A 16,778-nucleotide genomic window follows, 5' to 3' on the forward strand; every position below is an offset into this window, starting at 1 on the left:
GAGGGGAGTCCTTGCCTTTCCCAGCTGTACTCACTGCCTGGAGGGATGTGTGCAGGGCTGGGACAGAGCGAGCTCAGCAGGCCTTTCTCTTCCCTAAAAATACCTGTTCCCTCCTGTTCCCCACAGCAGCCAAGGAGACTGTGCCGAATGCACCAGCTCCAGCACCTTCTGGGCTGGGAAAGGGGGAATCTTTTGGGTGATCTTGGAGAAATCTTGGTGTCTTGTGCGGATGCGGAGTGTGCAAAGCCCTGGGAAAAGGCGGCCCCTGGAGCCAGGGAGCTGATGGCAGCACTTTGTCACCGTATTTACACTTCCACTGGCCCAACGTGAAGCGTTTGGCTCTCCTCCACTTGCGGAAGGGATTAGCTACTTCATAACATCCAGACAAGATAATCTCTCCAATTTTGCCTGGAAGAAGTCCCTGACAAAGAGCAGCAAAGCTACAATAATGCCAGATGAAACAGTAATTGAGTTTGCTGTCTTATTACTTTCTCAGCTAAGTTTGTGTTGGTTTGAATTTAATTTTTTTGTTGTTGTTGATACAGAGCAACAAAACACTGTCCCTGGGTTGAGTCAGACCAGCAGAGTTACATCTGTGGTGAACCTCAGCGGCACAAGGAGGTGAGAAAAGAGGGGAAGGGGAGTGACTGGGAAAAGTTACCTGGGACATAAGTAACAGGACGTGTTCCATCCGCACTGGAGCAAAGCTGCTCTGCTGATGCATCACACTAATACATCACGAGAGCAGCAGAGTTCTAAAGGTGTGGCACTCTAAACTGGCCTCAGGAAGAGGTGCAGCAGTCTCTGTCCACTCCAGCTCAGTGTTGTGCTGTCCCTTAGCTTTTCCTTTAAACAGTGTCCTAAGAAGAAATAGCAGGAAGGGGATCTGCTGGGCTCCTGTGGGCCTACAGGTGTGGTTCCCCAAGGATGCAGAGGGTTTCATTTGGAAAGGCGAAGCTGAAGTGCTCTCAAGTGGCAGGAAGGCAAATGTCACCTCCTGCAGTGTGGCCCTGTGTGTCACCTCAGCTGGTGGACCTGGGCACGGCTGGAGGCTCAGCCCAGGCAGCCCCAGCTCAGCACCTGGGCCGCAAAACTGGGCAAGCAGTGATGCCTCAGGAGACATTTGCCAGTGCCACGTTATCCCACCAATGTTTTAAGGATACATAAGAGGGTGCTGTCAATCCTGACCTCCACACAAAACACACCATCCTTATTTCCTTTCTCTGCTGACCAAGCAATAGCCATGTATATTTTTTAATGGATTGTCCTTTGGATTCTTTTTCTTTGTCATCCAGTTTCAAAATTCTAAAGGTCACATTTTCCAAGTTCTTTCCTTGGGGTATCAAAGACTATTCATTTACTTTAAACAAAAACTAAAACCCCAGCAATTTTAGAAAACCACTTCATGCAGAGGGACTTGGGAAAGCCCTAAACATCACCACGAAAGCTCAGTGCTCCCAGCTGAGCTTAAGAGCAGTTTGTGTATTTACACTTACAAATTGCACATTTGTAGTTGTGCCTGCTCATAAACAAGTTTTGAAAAACAAGTGTTAAATGCCCAGTTCTTATTTCAGTCAGTGAAGTGTTTGGTTCTGGCTCACCCCAGCTCCAGGTTCTGCACCACTGCACCATCCCACTGGACCACAAGCACTCCAGGTGGGATGGGGGTGTCACCTCAGGGCTGTTGAGTTGAGACTGAGCTCACGCAGGCACTGCTGGCAGTTCACCCTGGCTCTGTGCCACGCCAGGGTGGGCTCCACAGGCTTTCATACGTGTTTCAGGGTGGACAGTAAGCCACCACATGGCAGGTGGATGATGCTGGAAGGGAAATGAAGGACCCAAAGATCTGGGTCCCAGAAGGAGCAAGGGGAGCATTGTTATAGACCTTGTCACCCAGAATCTCTTTCAGAATTCTCTCTCCTGACCAAACCTGTTCTAATTATTTGCATAGCTTGATCTTGACATCAGTGGAAACTCCAGCTGAACTTTGGCCAAGAAGGGACGGGTATGTCAGGGCCAGTTGCTTAATTATGTTTACATCTAAATTGCTGCAGTAGATCTTCACTTCCTCGAAAGTGATTTTCCTTCTGCTCTTTAATTTCATAGAACAATATGAAAGACATGAATCTTCATGAAACTCCTCTCCTAATGCAGCAGTGTTTGCAGGCTTTGCTTTTCATCAGAAGAGGTCCCAGGGGAGGTTCAAGGTAGGATCCTTGCCATCCTGGCTCAGCAATCACAGAAAGCCAAATAAATAAAGCAGGAAGTTGGCAAAGCCCTGATTCAGCAAAGGCAGAAGCACAAATTCAGCATTAACCTCTCTAAGGATGATTTGGAACTTAAGAGTTAATCTTATCACTGCACAAAAGTCAGACCAAGAATCCAGGACCTTGACAGTGGGCACATCAGTGCTTTAAATCTAAGGAGAGAGGGTGCTTAAAGCTGAGGAATTGCTAAGTATGGGCAAAGCATGCTCCCTGGTGGGAGCTAATCACTCAAAGACTGGGGTTTGGTCCCTGGTCTGGGGTGGTTTTGGCCAAGGCACTGATGCCCTGAGGGAGGATGAGGACGGCAGCATGTTCAGGTGGACAAGTCCAGAGGAGGCTGTTGTGGGGCCCAGTGGCTCCTCCTGACTCTCATCCCCTCGCCAGGGAAGACTGGAGGTCTCTGGGATGGGTCTGGAGGCCGTGTATGATCAGGGTGAGGGTCAGCGCGGGTCAAAATGCCCTCTCAGGTGAGGGGTGCAGTGTCTGCCCGTTTGGGGTGCACCCGGATGGAGCAGAGGGAGGGGGCAGAGGATGCCTCTTGGAGAGGTGGGTTTGCAGTTTAAATGGTGTGACATGCCCTGAGGAGGAAGCCTGAGGCTCTCCCAGCCCGGGATCTGCTCAGCCCTGCAGGGGCCGGGGGCTCAGGGCAGGCAGAGCGATGGGACACGGCTCCCACAGCGGGCAAAGCCCGGCTTCCTCTCTCCTGAGCTCTTCATGCTTATCTGATCTGCACCTCCCTAATGATGTGGTTAGAATTGAATTATGGTGCTTTAATGTAGTTACAGCTGCATTTCCCAGGCACATTTCTTCCTGACGTACAATGCTGGAATTTGGGATCTGGCCGCAGGCTGTGTGTGACTCCTTGTCTCCCAGGCTTGCTGCAGCCTTGCCACGTGCTGTGCCAGGCCCTGGCCGGAAAGGCAAACTTGGGAGCTCAGTTCTCATCTGCTGCTGGAAAAGCAGTGAATGATGTGGAAAGCCAGTGAATTAAAGGTAACTCCAGGGTGGGGGAACCAGGGAGCCTCGGTGACAGCCCTGAGTGCACTGCGTGATGCTGTGGCAGGGAGAAGAGTGGCTGGAGAACAGCCCTGTGCACAGAGGGTCCTACAGCTGGGCCTGGGTTTATCCTTGTTTTCCAGCTGCAGGAAAATCCCTTCAATGGTGCATGGATGAACAGTTGATCTTTAGCCAATATACGTGTTAGTGTGACTATGAGAATTTTATGCCCACTGAAGATCTGTGCTGGGATAGTCTAAAACTTCACGTAAACTTTCTTGATCACCTCCTTTGATGTGAACCTAATGGTCATGGAATTTGCTGTATCAGCAGTAAGAATCATTTGATTAACCAGAGAAGCAAATAAAGGAGTTAACTCTAAAGTCAGACAGGAAACACCAAAAAATGATGGGTTTGCCATTTCCATTGTGCCAGAGGTGCAGGAATGCCCAAAATTCAAAATGTGAGGGTTCCCCACCATCTACAGAGAGGAAACTTTGCTTATCAACCTTCCAGGGTGTTTTCATCAGTTCTGATCTGCCTGTAGTTAATTTAGAGCGATGCTGTCCTCTGGGGAGTGACTTGTTTTTCCTACCCCTGATTCAGCTCCACACTTGTGAATTTTAAGTGCATGTGCACATATAAATGAGTGTCTGTATTTATACAGATCCTGCCACTGCACGTTTTGCGATAATTCTCCTTGGATGCTCTTGCTGTCTCCCACAGTCGATTTTTCTGAATGACATGGAACTGATAATGGATGTGGTTTCAGTGCGATCGGGCTGGCTCGTCTCATTCCACCTCTCCTGGTTTTGAGCAAGAATGTGAGGACTTGCTGTGTCTATTTTAGATTCCATCATGAAAGGAATAATTGAGATTGAGGTTCTTAGTCACTCAATGCGGAAGGTCAGGGAATTAATGCTGTGTTACACCAGACCATTCATTTACTGGGCCTCCTTTACTGTCTGTAGAGGAAAACAAATGTGCCTCAGAGAAGGTAACGCATCTTCAACACCCCGCACAGCCCCAGCCTCTGATAATACACACTGTTTATCTTTATTTTGAGGGTGTTCCAGGGTAGTTTTATCATCATAATTGATTAGTGGCAACAGGGAAAAAAAATCCAGGAGTAACAGGAAGAAATGATTCCAGTGAATCCATTGACTCAGTGGTAGCATTGATCTACTTCTGGGAATTATTTATAGGAGAAGATTCATAGTTAATAATATTAGTTTGGACTTTGGGAGCAGTTTATCAGAGGCTTTTAAAGGCCTTTGGTAAAAATTAATCAGACAGAGAATAAGTTAGACAGCCTGGTTTTGGGAGAGGGAAGGAAATGGGATTCCTGGCATAACTCTGTCTACCTCAGAGCGAGAGACAGTGGAAGGGGTAACTTGGGGTGCTTGGATATGCCTAAGCACAGGAGTGGGAGGATAGATTTCCAGCTGCTCTATCAGCCAGTGCAGCTGGGGAAAGGTCCTTGGAAAATTCCCCACTAAACCCCTCCTTCAGATGAAGCCAAGGTGTCCATGGGACAGTCACCCGAGCCGGATCCAGCAGGGAGGACTGCCCGGGGACAGCACTAACCCTCCTCCCCCCCTGCCTCTCCTCCCCGTTTTGTTTTTGGTTTTAACTTAATTGATCTGTATCCTGCAATCCTACCCGCAGGAGCAATGACACATCTGAAAAAAGCAGGAGGATTTGTTTAAAGTGAGCTGCTTGGGGTTTTCAGTGTGTGTATATATAGAATTGCCTGGAAGTAGTAAATAGAATTAAACACTCTGGTTCTGAAAAACAAAATTCTCAGGGCTGTCTGTTGATTTCAAAGCTGATGAAAACAAAGCAGGCTTTGAAATCTTTCCTCGCAGAGCTTCCCCCTCCTCCCTTATCATATGAAAGATGGGCTTGATAATATTTGGGTTTTATTCTTCTTTTGAAACAGTTGAAAAAATGCTGTTTTCTCAGTTAAGATGAAAATCCTGACGCTTTTAATAAGGTCAGTGTAACATCTTCATTAGCAAATGCTGAAATAACTTGATGCAGATCTGGAACTTGACCAGGAAAAACTTCAGTGTCTACCCAAGATAGAAAGTCACATTTGCAACAGGTGTGAACCAGTAGTGCTTCCCTAAAATTACTGGTTCTGGGATAGCCTATTCCAGTTTAGGGACTGGCTGCTGTGTTTTTAAGTAACTCCCAAACTCCAGTGGTTTTTGTTTGTTTTCCTGGGACAGAGCCTGGCCCTGGGCTCTGTGAACGCTGGGGCTGGGCAGGGTTGGGTTTGGTGGTTTCCTTTCAGAGGATGGAGCAGCTGGAAACAAAGGGAGGGACTGGCAACCTGGGAAGAGGTGTAGAGCTCACCATGAGGAAATGCAGGTGGATGTTAATGGACAGACAGCCTAAAATAAGACAAAACCAAAAATATCCCACCCACTAAGTCGGTGCTCTGTTGAAATTCTGTCTACAAATGTCACAACGAAGCTGTTGGGTGCTGAGCACTTTAAAGCCTGTCCTCCACTATGAATCCCAGACACACATAGAAAGTCTTTGCCCAGCTTTTTAAAGATGTGGATGTTATCTGGACAGCCCTGACTCTCCTGAGTGGTCTGAAACCATGGACTCAAAAGATACCTCTTCCCTCCTCCGTGCTGCATCTTCTCCAAGACAGGGTTGCCAGAGCCCATCTCCTGGTGTCTCTGCACCGTGCTACTGACACTGGGGTAACACCAAAGGCACAGATGCTTCAGGAAGACCAATTGTTTGCAATGACATATTCTGCATTTTAAATGATCTTTGATTTCCTGGCAGCTCCCCCGTGTATCACCCCCTGTAATTCTGTCTAAATAATGTTTGTCAGGTGAAGCCACATCTGGGCAGCAGACAGAGCAGTCCACAGAGCGCTGCTCCTCACCGGGGACTTCCGAAACCCACCGGCCGATCAATCTCCACAACTCGCTGAATGATAGATGGAATATAATATAGGTCATTATTTCTTCCCTATGTGTGAAAATGAATTATTCAGTAAAGATTTAGATCCCTTTTTATTATGACACTGAATTTATAGAGCATACAAAACATAAATGCAGATTTCTCCAGCACCAGAGATATGAACTTGTTCTCCAGGCAGTGCGAGGTGGATGCAGCCACTCGGCATCGCTGCACGGCAGAGAGGGGATGTCCCAACAGCCGGAGCACTGGGCTGCAGCCTGGGCAATTAGGACCTGCCCCGAGCTCGGCTGCCAGCCTGCTTGCCTGCCATAGCATCCCCAAACCCCCTTGCTGGTTTAGGAGCCCAAGATCTCTTTGTTTCAGAAACTGGGCTCTCAGCAGCCATGTATCTTCGTGGGGATTTGGGCTCTCACGTCACCTTGACCTTAAAAATGCTGATCTTAACAAACTCTGCATCTCAGTCTCTGATCTGAAACCAGAGCTGCCAGAATTGAAAGGCAATTGGTGAGGCTGGAACCTGCTAATGAGAGGCGGTGCTCCGTGAGTACATGGACAGACGTGGTCTGTCTGCAGAGCCACTGTGGAGAATTTGGGCTGGTTTGTACCAATAGCAGTAACTTTCCTTGTTACTGGAATAAATGCTCCAACTTTTAATTGTGCAGCTTGGGAGAACATTACCCCTGACCGGCAGTTACAGATGTCAGCTTCGCGGTTCATTAGCTGCTTCCCAAAGTCCACGGGGAGTTTGGATTTTTAGCACGAACATTAGAGGTCGGAGAGAAGGAGAGCAGAGGGCAAACCTGCAAACTCTCCTTGGGGTGGAGAAAAGTCTGGGATCAGGGCTGGAACAGCACCTTTGGGGATGGGTGCTGCCATGTGCCAGCCACGGAGCAGGACAGCGGGTCCTGGTTTGTCACCCATAGGCACTGAACGAGCCCCTGGAGCATCCCTGGTGCCATGGGTACGGCTTTTGCTCCCTGACAGCAGCAGGTGCAGAGAAACAGCAAAACTGTCTGAATAGACTGAAACTGGGCACCTGCCTGAACCCACCTTTGGCTCTGGGAGAGGCCAGAAAAAGAATGTATGGATAGTCTTCCCAAAGCCAGTTGACCTGTAGTGTTCCCTGATGGAAAGGATAACAGCGGAGATTTCCTTTCAATGTATAGAAATCCAAATTTCTCTTTGAGCCATAAGCAGGTGTACTGAAGTTCCCTCTGTCCATCAGCAATATCTGTCTTGTGCCTGTTCATTCTGGAACCCCTTTAAAATTCTACACTGCAGCCAGAGAGATTAAAGGGCAGGAACAACACTCCTGAGTAGTAATTTCCAGGTGATTATTATGAGAAATAGCTAAAATCTAAAGGAAGCTCAGAGGGGGGAGAAAAAGACTGTTCTTTAATCCCCCCCCTCCATTTCCTTTGCAGGTTGGTGCCGCTCACCCCGCTGGGGCTGGGGCAGGGCCAGGTCAGCCCCTCTCCTGTCTGGAGCAGTTGGGGTGTTCCCTTGGAGGAGCAGAGCCTGCCCTGCTGCTGTACCAGAGTTCAGCACTTCATGGCAAAGCAAACCCAGTAAAGGGGATTACGTCCCATTTTACAGGGGTCGGCAGCAGAGCATGGAAGGGAGCGTTTCTCCATTGGGCCTGACCTCTCAGCCCTGCACACATCTGCTCATTCCCACCTCCTTCATTAGTCCCTGCTGGAAAGTACATCCACATGCTGCCCCCACCCCCAATAAAAATATAATCCCTGAGCTGGAAATAGCTGGCCACCCCAAAATAGCTCTTGCAGGCACGGCTGCTGAGCCAGGAGGGCTTCGGCTGGGAGGCACTCGGTCCCGGGTGAGCGGAGATACTCAAAATCCATGGATGTTTCTGAAAATGTAGGGCAACGTGGCTCAGTCCCTTTGGGTGGGCGGCCCTCGCTCCTATGCTGTGCTCCTTAATTTATGGGAAGCTGATTGCTTTTACCTTAGATAATTACACCAATACCTGGCAGCCCCATCACCGCTCTCGCCCGACACTGCAAATGCTGAGTGTGAAATGCAGGAGCTGAGGGCAGAGCTGGCACCTGGCTGGGCGGTGCCTGCCAGGGCCCAAGGTGTGCTGCTGCCAGAGCCTTGGGAAGGGGGGCACCAGGATGTGGGACATCAGGATATGGGATGCGGGGACATAAGGAAACAGGGGCACAGGGATGCTGGAGCTCGAATGTAGGGGCTCTGGGATGTGGAGGAGCCCCAGGACGGCGGCCCTGGGCTGCTGGAGCCCCATGGTGCAGGGGCACTGGGGTACAGGAGCCCCGAGGCGTTATGGCACAGGGACAGGGGGACAATGGGGCAAGGGAGCCCCAGGCCGTGGGAGCACCGGGCACCAGCCACTCTCTTTGAGCAGCCCCACAAAGCTGTGGGTTAAACCCGGGGCGTTCTCAGGGTCCAGGCACAGTGGGTGCGACACCCACACTTGGTGACGGGATAAACACCTCTCAGTAATGCCCGAATTTCTCCCGAGCACCTAAAACTTAATTTCCCTTTCCTGGGCACCCAGCAGGTGCTTTCCAACAGCCCCTGGAATTATTCTCCGACAACCCGCCCGGCCGTGCCGGGGATGGGGAGCAGAGCAGCGGGGACGGCGGGGAGGGGCCGCTTTCAGTGCAAGAGCCAGCCCTCGGTACAGCCCGGGGGGGGGAGCGTGGGGTCACGGAGCAGCCCCAGGGGAGCCGGGCGGGCTGTGGGGAAGCGGGCTGTGAGGGAGCGGAGCCGGACGGGCTGTGAGGGAGCGCGCTGTGAGGGAGCGGGCTGTGAGGGAGCGGAGCCGGACGGGCTGTGAGGGAGCGGGCTGTGAGGGAGCGGGCTGTGGGGGAGCGGAGCCGGGCGGGCTGTGAGGGAGCGGGCTGTGAGGGAGCGGGCTGTGAGGGAGCGGGCTGTGAGGGAGGCGGAGCCGGGGCGGGCTGTGAGGGAGCGGGCTGTGAGGGAGCGGGCTGTGAGGGAGCGGGCTGTGAGGGAGCGCAGCAGCCCCGGGGGAGCCGGGCGGGCTCTGAGGGACTCTCGGACACGCGCGGGGCGCGGGCAGGCGGCGCGCGGAGAGGGCGCGGTGACGTCACGGTGACGTCACACAGGGCCACGCGCCGGCAGCGGCCCCGCCCCCGGGAGGGAGGAGGAGGGAGGGAGGGGCGGGATGGAGGGAGGGGAGGGGAGGATGGCGGCGGGGGGGCAGGGAGCGCCGGCGCGGCGCTGAGCTAAGCCGATCCCACGTGTGACGGATCTGGCTGCTGCCCCAGCGCCTCTCCAGTGAGATCCTCCGGTAGCGGAGGAGGAGGAGGAGGAGGAGGAGGAGGAGGGGAAGGGAAAAGGGGCACAGCAAGCGGAGCGGAGCGAACCGAGCCGGAGCCGGGCCGGGGGCGGGTTGGGCGGGCGGGGGTTCTCTCAGGGGCTCTCGCTCGGCGCGGCCATGGAGGCGGACGGGAGCCAGGCTACCTCGGGGAGCCCCGGAGAGGCGCAGCACGACCCCGGGTAAGTCGGCGGGGCGGCGGGGGCGCGGAGCAGGGCGCGGGGGCGGCGAGGCGGGCCCGCCCGCTCCGCTCCGCGCCCCTCCGCCCCGCCGGGAGCTGCCCCGTCAAAATGGCCGATCCCGCACCGGCGCTCAACTCCGCTCTGCTCTCTCCCTCCAGCAAGATGTTCATCGGCGGCCTCAGCTGGCAAACCTCACCAGGTAACCCCCCGCCGCCCCCTCCCCACGCGCGTCCCGCCCCGCGTGGGCCGCGTCCCGCCGCGCCGGGCCCTGCCCGCGCCCCCCCAGCCCTGACCCTCCTCTCCCTCTCTGCTCTTTCTCCGCAGACAGCCTTAGAGACTATTTTAGCAAATTCGGAGAAATTAGGGAGTGTATGGTCATGCGGGACCCCACCACCAAGCGCTCCAGGTAAAACCGCCGCCCACCCCGCTCGGGTTGACAAACTTCGCGAGTTGCCGTCGGGGCGGGTGGACCCGCACCCCCCAAAATCCCACCCCAAAACCCCAGCCCCGCATCCCACCCCGCGCGCGGGGCGCTGCGGGAGGGCTCTCCCCGCCCGCATCCCTCCAGCCCGGAGCAGGAAACAAAGCGGCCGGTGGAGCCGGAGCGGGGCCGGGGGTCGCGGCTGCCGCCCCGCGCCCGCCCCCTGCACCCGGAGCCTTGGGGGAAGGGGGTGGGGGACGGCACAGCGGTTTATTTTTATGACTTCTCCCCTTGTCTCTAATTCTCATCACCTCCCCCCATCCCCTCGCTCTTTGTCTCTCGCAGAGGCTTCGGGTTCGTTACGTTCGCGGATCCGGCGAGTGTAGACAAAGTCCTGGCTCAGCCGCACCACGAGCTGGACTCCAAGACGGTAGGTCGTGCTGGGGCTCCGGGCCGCCCTTCCCGGCACGGCGGGGACGCGACCCGGGCGCACCGAGCCCCGCTCGGGCCGCTGTCAGGCTGTCATTGAACCGGGACCTTGCATGGCTGGGGGGTTTCCTTTTTATTTTTTCCAGGCTCTGCCTTTAACTTGCAAAAAGCGGCAACTTTCTTTTTTTTTTTTTTCCTCTAAGCCCGAATTCCCCCATACCGACCGCTGGCTCCTCCCCCGGCCTTATATTTTATTGAGCGGTGACATTGAAAAAGCTGAGGAGTAAAATCCAACTTTTTTTTTTCGGTGTTGGGCTGCAGAATGCTTTCTGCAGGGAACTTTGTGCTTCTTTTGATTGATTATTTATGTATTGGTGCACGCGTTTCAAGGTGGGAGTGACTTACTGTCAAACCGTGAAAGCTGCTGCTCGTGTCATTTCCCAAAGTCATTTTTTGGAGAGGTCCCCTCACCTGCGATGGCAGCGCCCTTACGAAACGCACGCGTTAATTTATGGGAAGCTCTCAGAGAGGTGGAGAGTGGCTGTGGTAGAGAAGCACAAGTCCTAATGTGTTGTTGTTTCTCCAGAGCTTTTTGCTGTGCTCAGTCTCCAGTGCATAACATAAGGAAAAAAATGCTCGTGAGATTCAGCTGATCTATTTTTTTTTTTTTTAAATGAGCATCACATTTGCTTTAAAAACAAACAAACAAACAGAAAACCACACCTGAGTTTTCCCCTTGGCCCAGTACGGCATTTTCAGTATTGGGTCAAACAAAAGGTATCGGGCAAGTGCAGCTCTGGGCCCTCTTTTCTCCCTCTGATCAAGGCCATGCAGAAAGATGAAGTTTTGTGCCTCCTAGTTTGTTGTAGTTTCAGCCTCGGCAGCCCTGGGAGGGGAGGGGGGAAGGACACTGGTAGAGGTCATCACTGCTCTGGTGCTGCTGGCTCTGGAGGGGGTTGTGTTTTGGGAAGGGAAGGCTCGTGCTGGTGTAACTGCGGAGCTTCTGCTGGACGATCGAGCGTGTTCCTTACTGTAACTGGGTTTTGTGTGTTCTGGGGCTTAAAGGTTTTATTTTAACCTGAGCGTGGTGTTAGGAGCAATCCTGTCTCTGTGCTGCAACATCTTGTGGGTGCCTCTGTGTGCGAGATTATAGTTAAATGAAGAACAGGAGGAGCAGGGAGCAAACATGAGTACCTGATTTTTAAAAAATGCAATTTATATGGAAACAAAAAGCCCAAAGCTCTCTTAGAAGCAGGTGGAATCTAGTGTTTTAATTCGACCTACAGATTCTGCTGGGCTTGTCTGAGCACGAAGCCCATGCTTTCACATGCCTTAATAATTTGATTTTAGGTTTAATCAGATATGGTAAGATAACTGATTCAGCCGTGCTCCTGAGATTAAACTCACCAGACTTTTCATGTACAGCTATATTCTCTATGTGTTTTTAAAGATAAATTTAGATAAGAAGAACAAAGGCAAACAGTATCTTCAACGAGGGTTTTTTTTAAAAAAAAAAAATCATGAGAGGACACCCTGTCATATTTCTGACTATAATTAGGTCCTCCCCCAGCTTTTTTCCTGTATCACAGTCTAGTCCCTGCAATGTATTAATTTGCTCTTGTCTGGGGGAGGGGTGAAGAGCTTCACCAGGACGCATCTCCCTCAGTTTGTTTGTGTGATAATGATTGAATCAATCCAAATATGAAATTGCCCTTAGAATCAGAAACAAACACAGAGCCAGGCAGGTCCTTTCAGGCGTGTATTTGTAGAGTATTGTAGTAACTGTTGTGCAGTATAACAAGGCATTTGACTCTGTTTCAACGTTCAGCACAGGAGGCAGATCGGTTGGGTATTGGCATGGAAACGTCGCTCTTGTTTACAGTTACGTTTAAAGCTTTGTTTAGGTAATGGCCATTCATATCAGAAATAGTATTATAGTCATTTCCTAGAGGACTTGTAGATACAGTAAGTAGAATTGTACCTAACTAACTAATTTTTTTGGTAGAACTTTGTTTTTTTTGGTTTTGTTTTTTATTTTTTCTTTTTGGTTGTTGTTTAAATAGTTGACAGGGTTATGCAAAAGGTACGGATTTGCCACGTTCATTGCTAGTATTCATCTTCAAAGGCTGATGGTGTTTATTCAAAAGGTTTGGGGAAGGAAAATTCAGTTCTTTAAGAAAATCTGTCGCTGTGGTGCAAAGGACTCCATGCTCTTTGAACTGACCTTCAAAATGAAGGTGTTGCTTTGGAGTTTATTGGCTCTCCTAGCTTTTTACCAGAGATTCTTTGCAGTGATGTCCTTCTGGTGGGTCCTTTTTACTTTGGTGAGAAAACTTGTACTCCTGAAACAAACATAGGAATGTGCATATTTGCCTTCACCTTTGGGTACTGCTGTGGAAAATCCGTACCTGTTGTATTTCCCCAGTAGACAAATGCCTAGTCAGTGCTGAATATATTTGTAGATAATGTTAATCTCTATGAAAAGGTTAGCTTTCTAGAAAAATAATTTTACTTTTTATGCTTTTTGAACAATAAAGTGGCATGTAATCACTCATTTCTCAGGTGTGTCTTAAAGCAGATGCTACATTTGTATCTGATGGAGACAAATCAGTTTGTCAGCTGCACATGAAGCGTTTGCGATATTTCCCATTTTGACAAATTAATTGAGTAAAACTGCTTTTTAGGAGAGGCCCATGGTTATTTAGCAGTGCCAGGAATATTTATCACCATAGGAATAACAGTACCAAATGGAAATGTCTCCCTGTTCCTCGTCAAGGTTAGCTTGAGGGGAGAAAACCCAACAAAAGCCAAACCCAAACTCTGAAGGAAAGCCTCTACTTCTGAATGTGCTTAACCATGTTAGTGTCAGCAGTTGGTTATACAGACAACACTGAAAGCAGTCCCAAGTTGCACAGTTCTGGTAGGATTTAGTACTTTAAAACATCCTTTCTAGGTTCTTTAGAACATGTCTGCATGCAGGTGCTGCTGAGAACCAGAGGTGAAACCAGCAGCATGGGGGCATTTTATTGCAGTTTAAACTGGGCAGTTGTTAACATGTTTATTTACATCCAGCCGTGCCTCTGTGGTGGTGTCTTTTTGGTTTTAGGTCATTTTGTCGTGGGAGAGAGGAGTCACTTTTTAAAGATGACCCGTGTGGAAGTTGTGTGTAGAATTGCAGAAGGAGCGTTTTGGAATTGCAGAGTGGGTGCACTTTGATGCAGCACAATGGGAGTCCACACTGCATCTTAACACTGCATCTTAACAGAGTGTGGGGTAGACTAAGGAATTTTTTTCCCCCCCTTCGTTTTTGTGTCTGGTGACGTAACTCCTTCATGGAAAACCTTTTCTAGGAGCGTGTTTTCCTCTGGTGTGAGTGCCTCTGTGTACACGAAACCTGCACGTTTGTGTCTTCCTCTCCTCTCTTCCCACCCTACCCCATAAACTCCCCTTTTTAGTTCTCGTTTGCTCACATGTATTCTTGGAGAGCGAGCAAACCAGCTCAATTTGGCATATTCTTATGAAGGAGCATCTAGTCCTTCTGATACTTTGGTTTTAGTAATTGAAGTGTGAATAGTTTGACAGGTTTTGACTTTCCTTTTTGTGTGGTGTTGCTCATCAGTTGACAAAACAAAGCAGAAAAAACCCCCTGTAACCCCAAACCCAACTGCAGGAAGGTGCAGGTGTGGAACCTAGCAAGTTAAGATGTTGGTCAGGAATGCTGGCCCTCTTCCTGTACAACCTCCAGAGCATGCAGATAATCCCTAACATGCAGTTTTGGTGGTAGAGGCAGCACCCAGAGACTAATCCAGAGCTCCCCCAGCATCAGTGAGGATCGTTGCCCAGAAGATGATAGAGGTGTGCAGAAGAGATGTTTTCTTCCTCTCTTCCCATCTTCCTCCCCAGAAAAACCCAGTCTGTGACCCATCAGCTCCAGAGTGGTTCTGGATGACCCGGTGTGCCGAACTACAAGCCTGAGAAATGAGGGATTAATAATTCAGTGATTTAAAACCAAAATACTCTGAAATGACAACCAAAGCTATCTTGTTGATTTCCCCTTTCTTTTTCCTCAGATTGACCCTAAAGTTGCGTTTCCCCGACGAGCACAGCCCAAGGTAAGTAGGAGGATCGATAATAGGATTTTAGGCACACAGAGAGTCATTGTTGCCAGGCAGTTCGGGTTTCAGCCGGGGAATTGGCAATGAAAGCTTTTAAAGCCGGAGTGCTCGGCGTCCGAGGGGGATCAGCGAGTGGCTGTGGCATGGGGGAGGGCTCTGTGCTGCCGGTGTGTGACAGTGTCCGTGCACAGCTGGGTGGTTGGTGCTGCCCAAGGGCAGAGCCGGTCCCGGATCCGTCGGGATTCGCCGGCGCAGCCCCGCGTCCGTGCGGCTGCTCTACACAGTGTCTTCTGCATGGTGTTTATGAAGAGTGTCTGGATTAAGTGCAGGCTTTAGGCTTGTTTTGAGCTGAGCTTTCAGTTCTGTGGTTGTAATGGATGGGAATATATCTCTGCCTTCATTGTTTGCAGATTGTCTTTTGTACAACTTGAGATGTGTGTGCAGACGAGTAAGCGTTGGATAGCAAGTTTGTGATGAGGCCCTGAGCTCCTGGGGCCACAGGGTATTCTTTTGCAAGAGCAGAGGGACAATGAGGTCTGAGTGTCCAGCTGGTCAGGCTGGAGCAGTGGCCTGGCCGTGGTGTGACCAGTCTCCACAGAAGGACAGGGACAGGCAGAGACTCTCCTGCCCGTGTGCTGCCTCCAAAACCACTGCGTGCCACTGCTCCTGGAGGCGCTGCTCGTGGAATAGGAGTGGTGGTTGCCCTTTAGGCTGTGCCTAATGAAAACAAATCAGTTTCAAATCCAAACGTGCAGTGTGTGAATTTTGAAAACCAGGGGCTGACAGAAAACTTTTGTCTTTGTCTCTTTGTTTGTTTTTGAGAGTCTGTTGGAAGAACTTAATTCGGCTGGTGTATGGCGCTTGTATACACTCTAGTCATCTTGGGTTACTTCAGCCTTCTGATTAAAAAAATGGAAAGGCAAGGCTGCAGATTTGTGGATTCAAGTCAGCAAGGAAAAGTGGTCTAAAGCTGGTGGGAATGAGTTCTTAAAAAAAAACCAACCAGAGAGCAAACCCCAACAGCCGACTCTGAGAATTTTAGACCAGACTAATGTAGTCAAATGTTTAGAGGTTCTTTTCTTCCTAGGACATATCTAATAACTAATTGGTAAATAATGGTGTGCCTGGCTTGTTTCTGCGCTGAGCAAAGAGTTTATAGTGTGTGGGGTTGTGGCTTCTGGATTATGTTGTTGGATTGATTCTGTCTGTAAGATGCGATGTAAAGTCACCAGAATTTTGATCTTGTGCAGTGACTGATGTTCCTTTTCCCCTTCCCAATACCTTTTAAAGGCTTATTTACATTTTAAACTGTCTTCAGTTACCAGTTATCTGTTTCTACAGTGTTATTTGGAGAAGTTTATAAAGCTTACAACAGAGCTGTTAAGCTGTCCCATGTGATTCTTCTCTGACAATTAAAAAAACCAGGGCATGTCTTACGTGGGAGATATTAGCGAGTTAAATTTTTGGGTTAAAGAATGCAAAATCAGGTTGTTTTTACAAAGGGGATTTTGTTTTCCTCCACATAGGGTGTTTTTTTTGCCTTGGTTTTTGGTAGCAGACATCTTTCGAGTGTGGGGCAAATGCTGGAACGTAGGCTGGATTCCACTCCTAGCAGGATCTTGCTCTCTCTGGAGAGGTCAGCAGTGTCTGTTGCTGCTTTTTACACACTTGTCCTTTCTAAGTGTCGGGATGTCTGTGGGGCATTTGAAAAAAATCTGAAGATTGAAAACAGCCCTATTTGGAATCTGGAGAAAAGCAGATGCAATAAAGAACAGATTTTACATCTATTATGACGTATCATTCTGGCCAACATTTCATAATCTGGATATTTTGTTTTTTGTTTTTTAATTAGATACTGAATTAAGGTTTTGGACTTTAGCTGTTCATTTATCCCGGTTGAATAGCAAATGCTCAGCGTTAAAATGTGACTGTACTTTAGTCTAATTAACTAGCTAATGCTTGGGTCTGTGGAGATTAATGGCAGTTAATGAAATGTCTCTGTCTCTCTCTATGTGTAAGGGGAGAATTTGTTAGGGTCTTCTTCCCCCCCAGCTCCCCCAAAGAAATCTTCCTTTTAGCAAAACAGGGATTTGGTTT

The 16,778-nt window shown here is 50.0% G+C and overlaps 1 protein-coding gene and 1 long non-coding RNA gene across 13 annotated transcripts in view; both read left to right on the forward strand.

The window, feature by feature from the left end:
* The first annotated feature begins 214 nt into the window (after nucleotides 1-214).
* Nucleotides 215-6,230, forward strand: LOC126643471 (uncharacterized). Its single transcript, XR_007629758.1, has 3 exons — nucleotides 215-463; nucleotides 546-621; nucleotides 6,121-6,230. It is a non-coding gene; the product is annotated as an uncharacterized LOC126643471 (long non-coding RNA).
* Nucleotides 6,231-9,625: 3,395 nt separating this feature from the next.
* MSI2 (musashi RNA binding protein 2) overlaps nucleotides 9,626-16,778 on the forward strand; it is a 220,201-nt gene continuing 213,048 nt past the window's right edge. For all 12 annotated transcript variants that reach the window (XR_007629773.1, XR_007629774.1, XM_050322098.1 and 9 more), the window contains exons 1-5: nucleotides 9,626-9,716; nucleotides 9,875-9,915; nucleotides 10,041-10,122; nucleotides 10,483-10,567; nucleotides 14,637-14,678. Coding sequence is in view for 10 of the 12 variants with exons in the window: in XM_050322098.1 (XP_050178055.1) it covers nucleotides 9,655-9,716; nucleotides 9,875-9,915; nucleotides 10,041-10,122; nucleotides 10,483-10,567; nucleotides 14,637-14,678 (312 nt within the window). In the remaining 2 variants the exon portion in view is untranslated. The remainder of the gene's footprint in view (nucleotides 9,717-9,874; nucleotides 9,916-10,040; nucleotides 10,123-10,482; nucleotides 10,568-14,636; nucleotides 14,679-16,778) is intronic.

This window comes from Myiozetetes cayanensis, unplaced genomic scaffold (genome assembly GCF_022539395.1).
Source record: "Myiozetetes cayanensis isolate MyiCay16 unplaced genomic scaffold, myiCay2020 scf27, whole genome shotgun sequence".
NCBI lineage: Eukaryota > Metazoa > Chordata > Aves > Passeriformes > Tyrannidae > Myiozetetes > Myiozetetes cayanensis.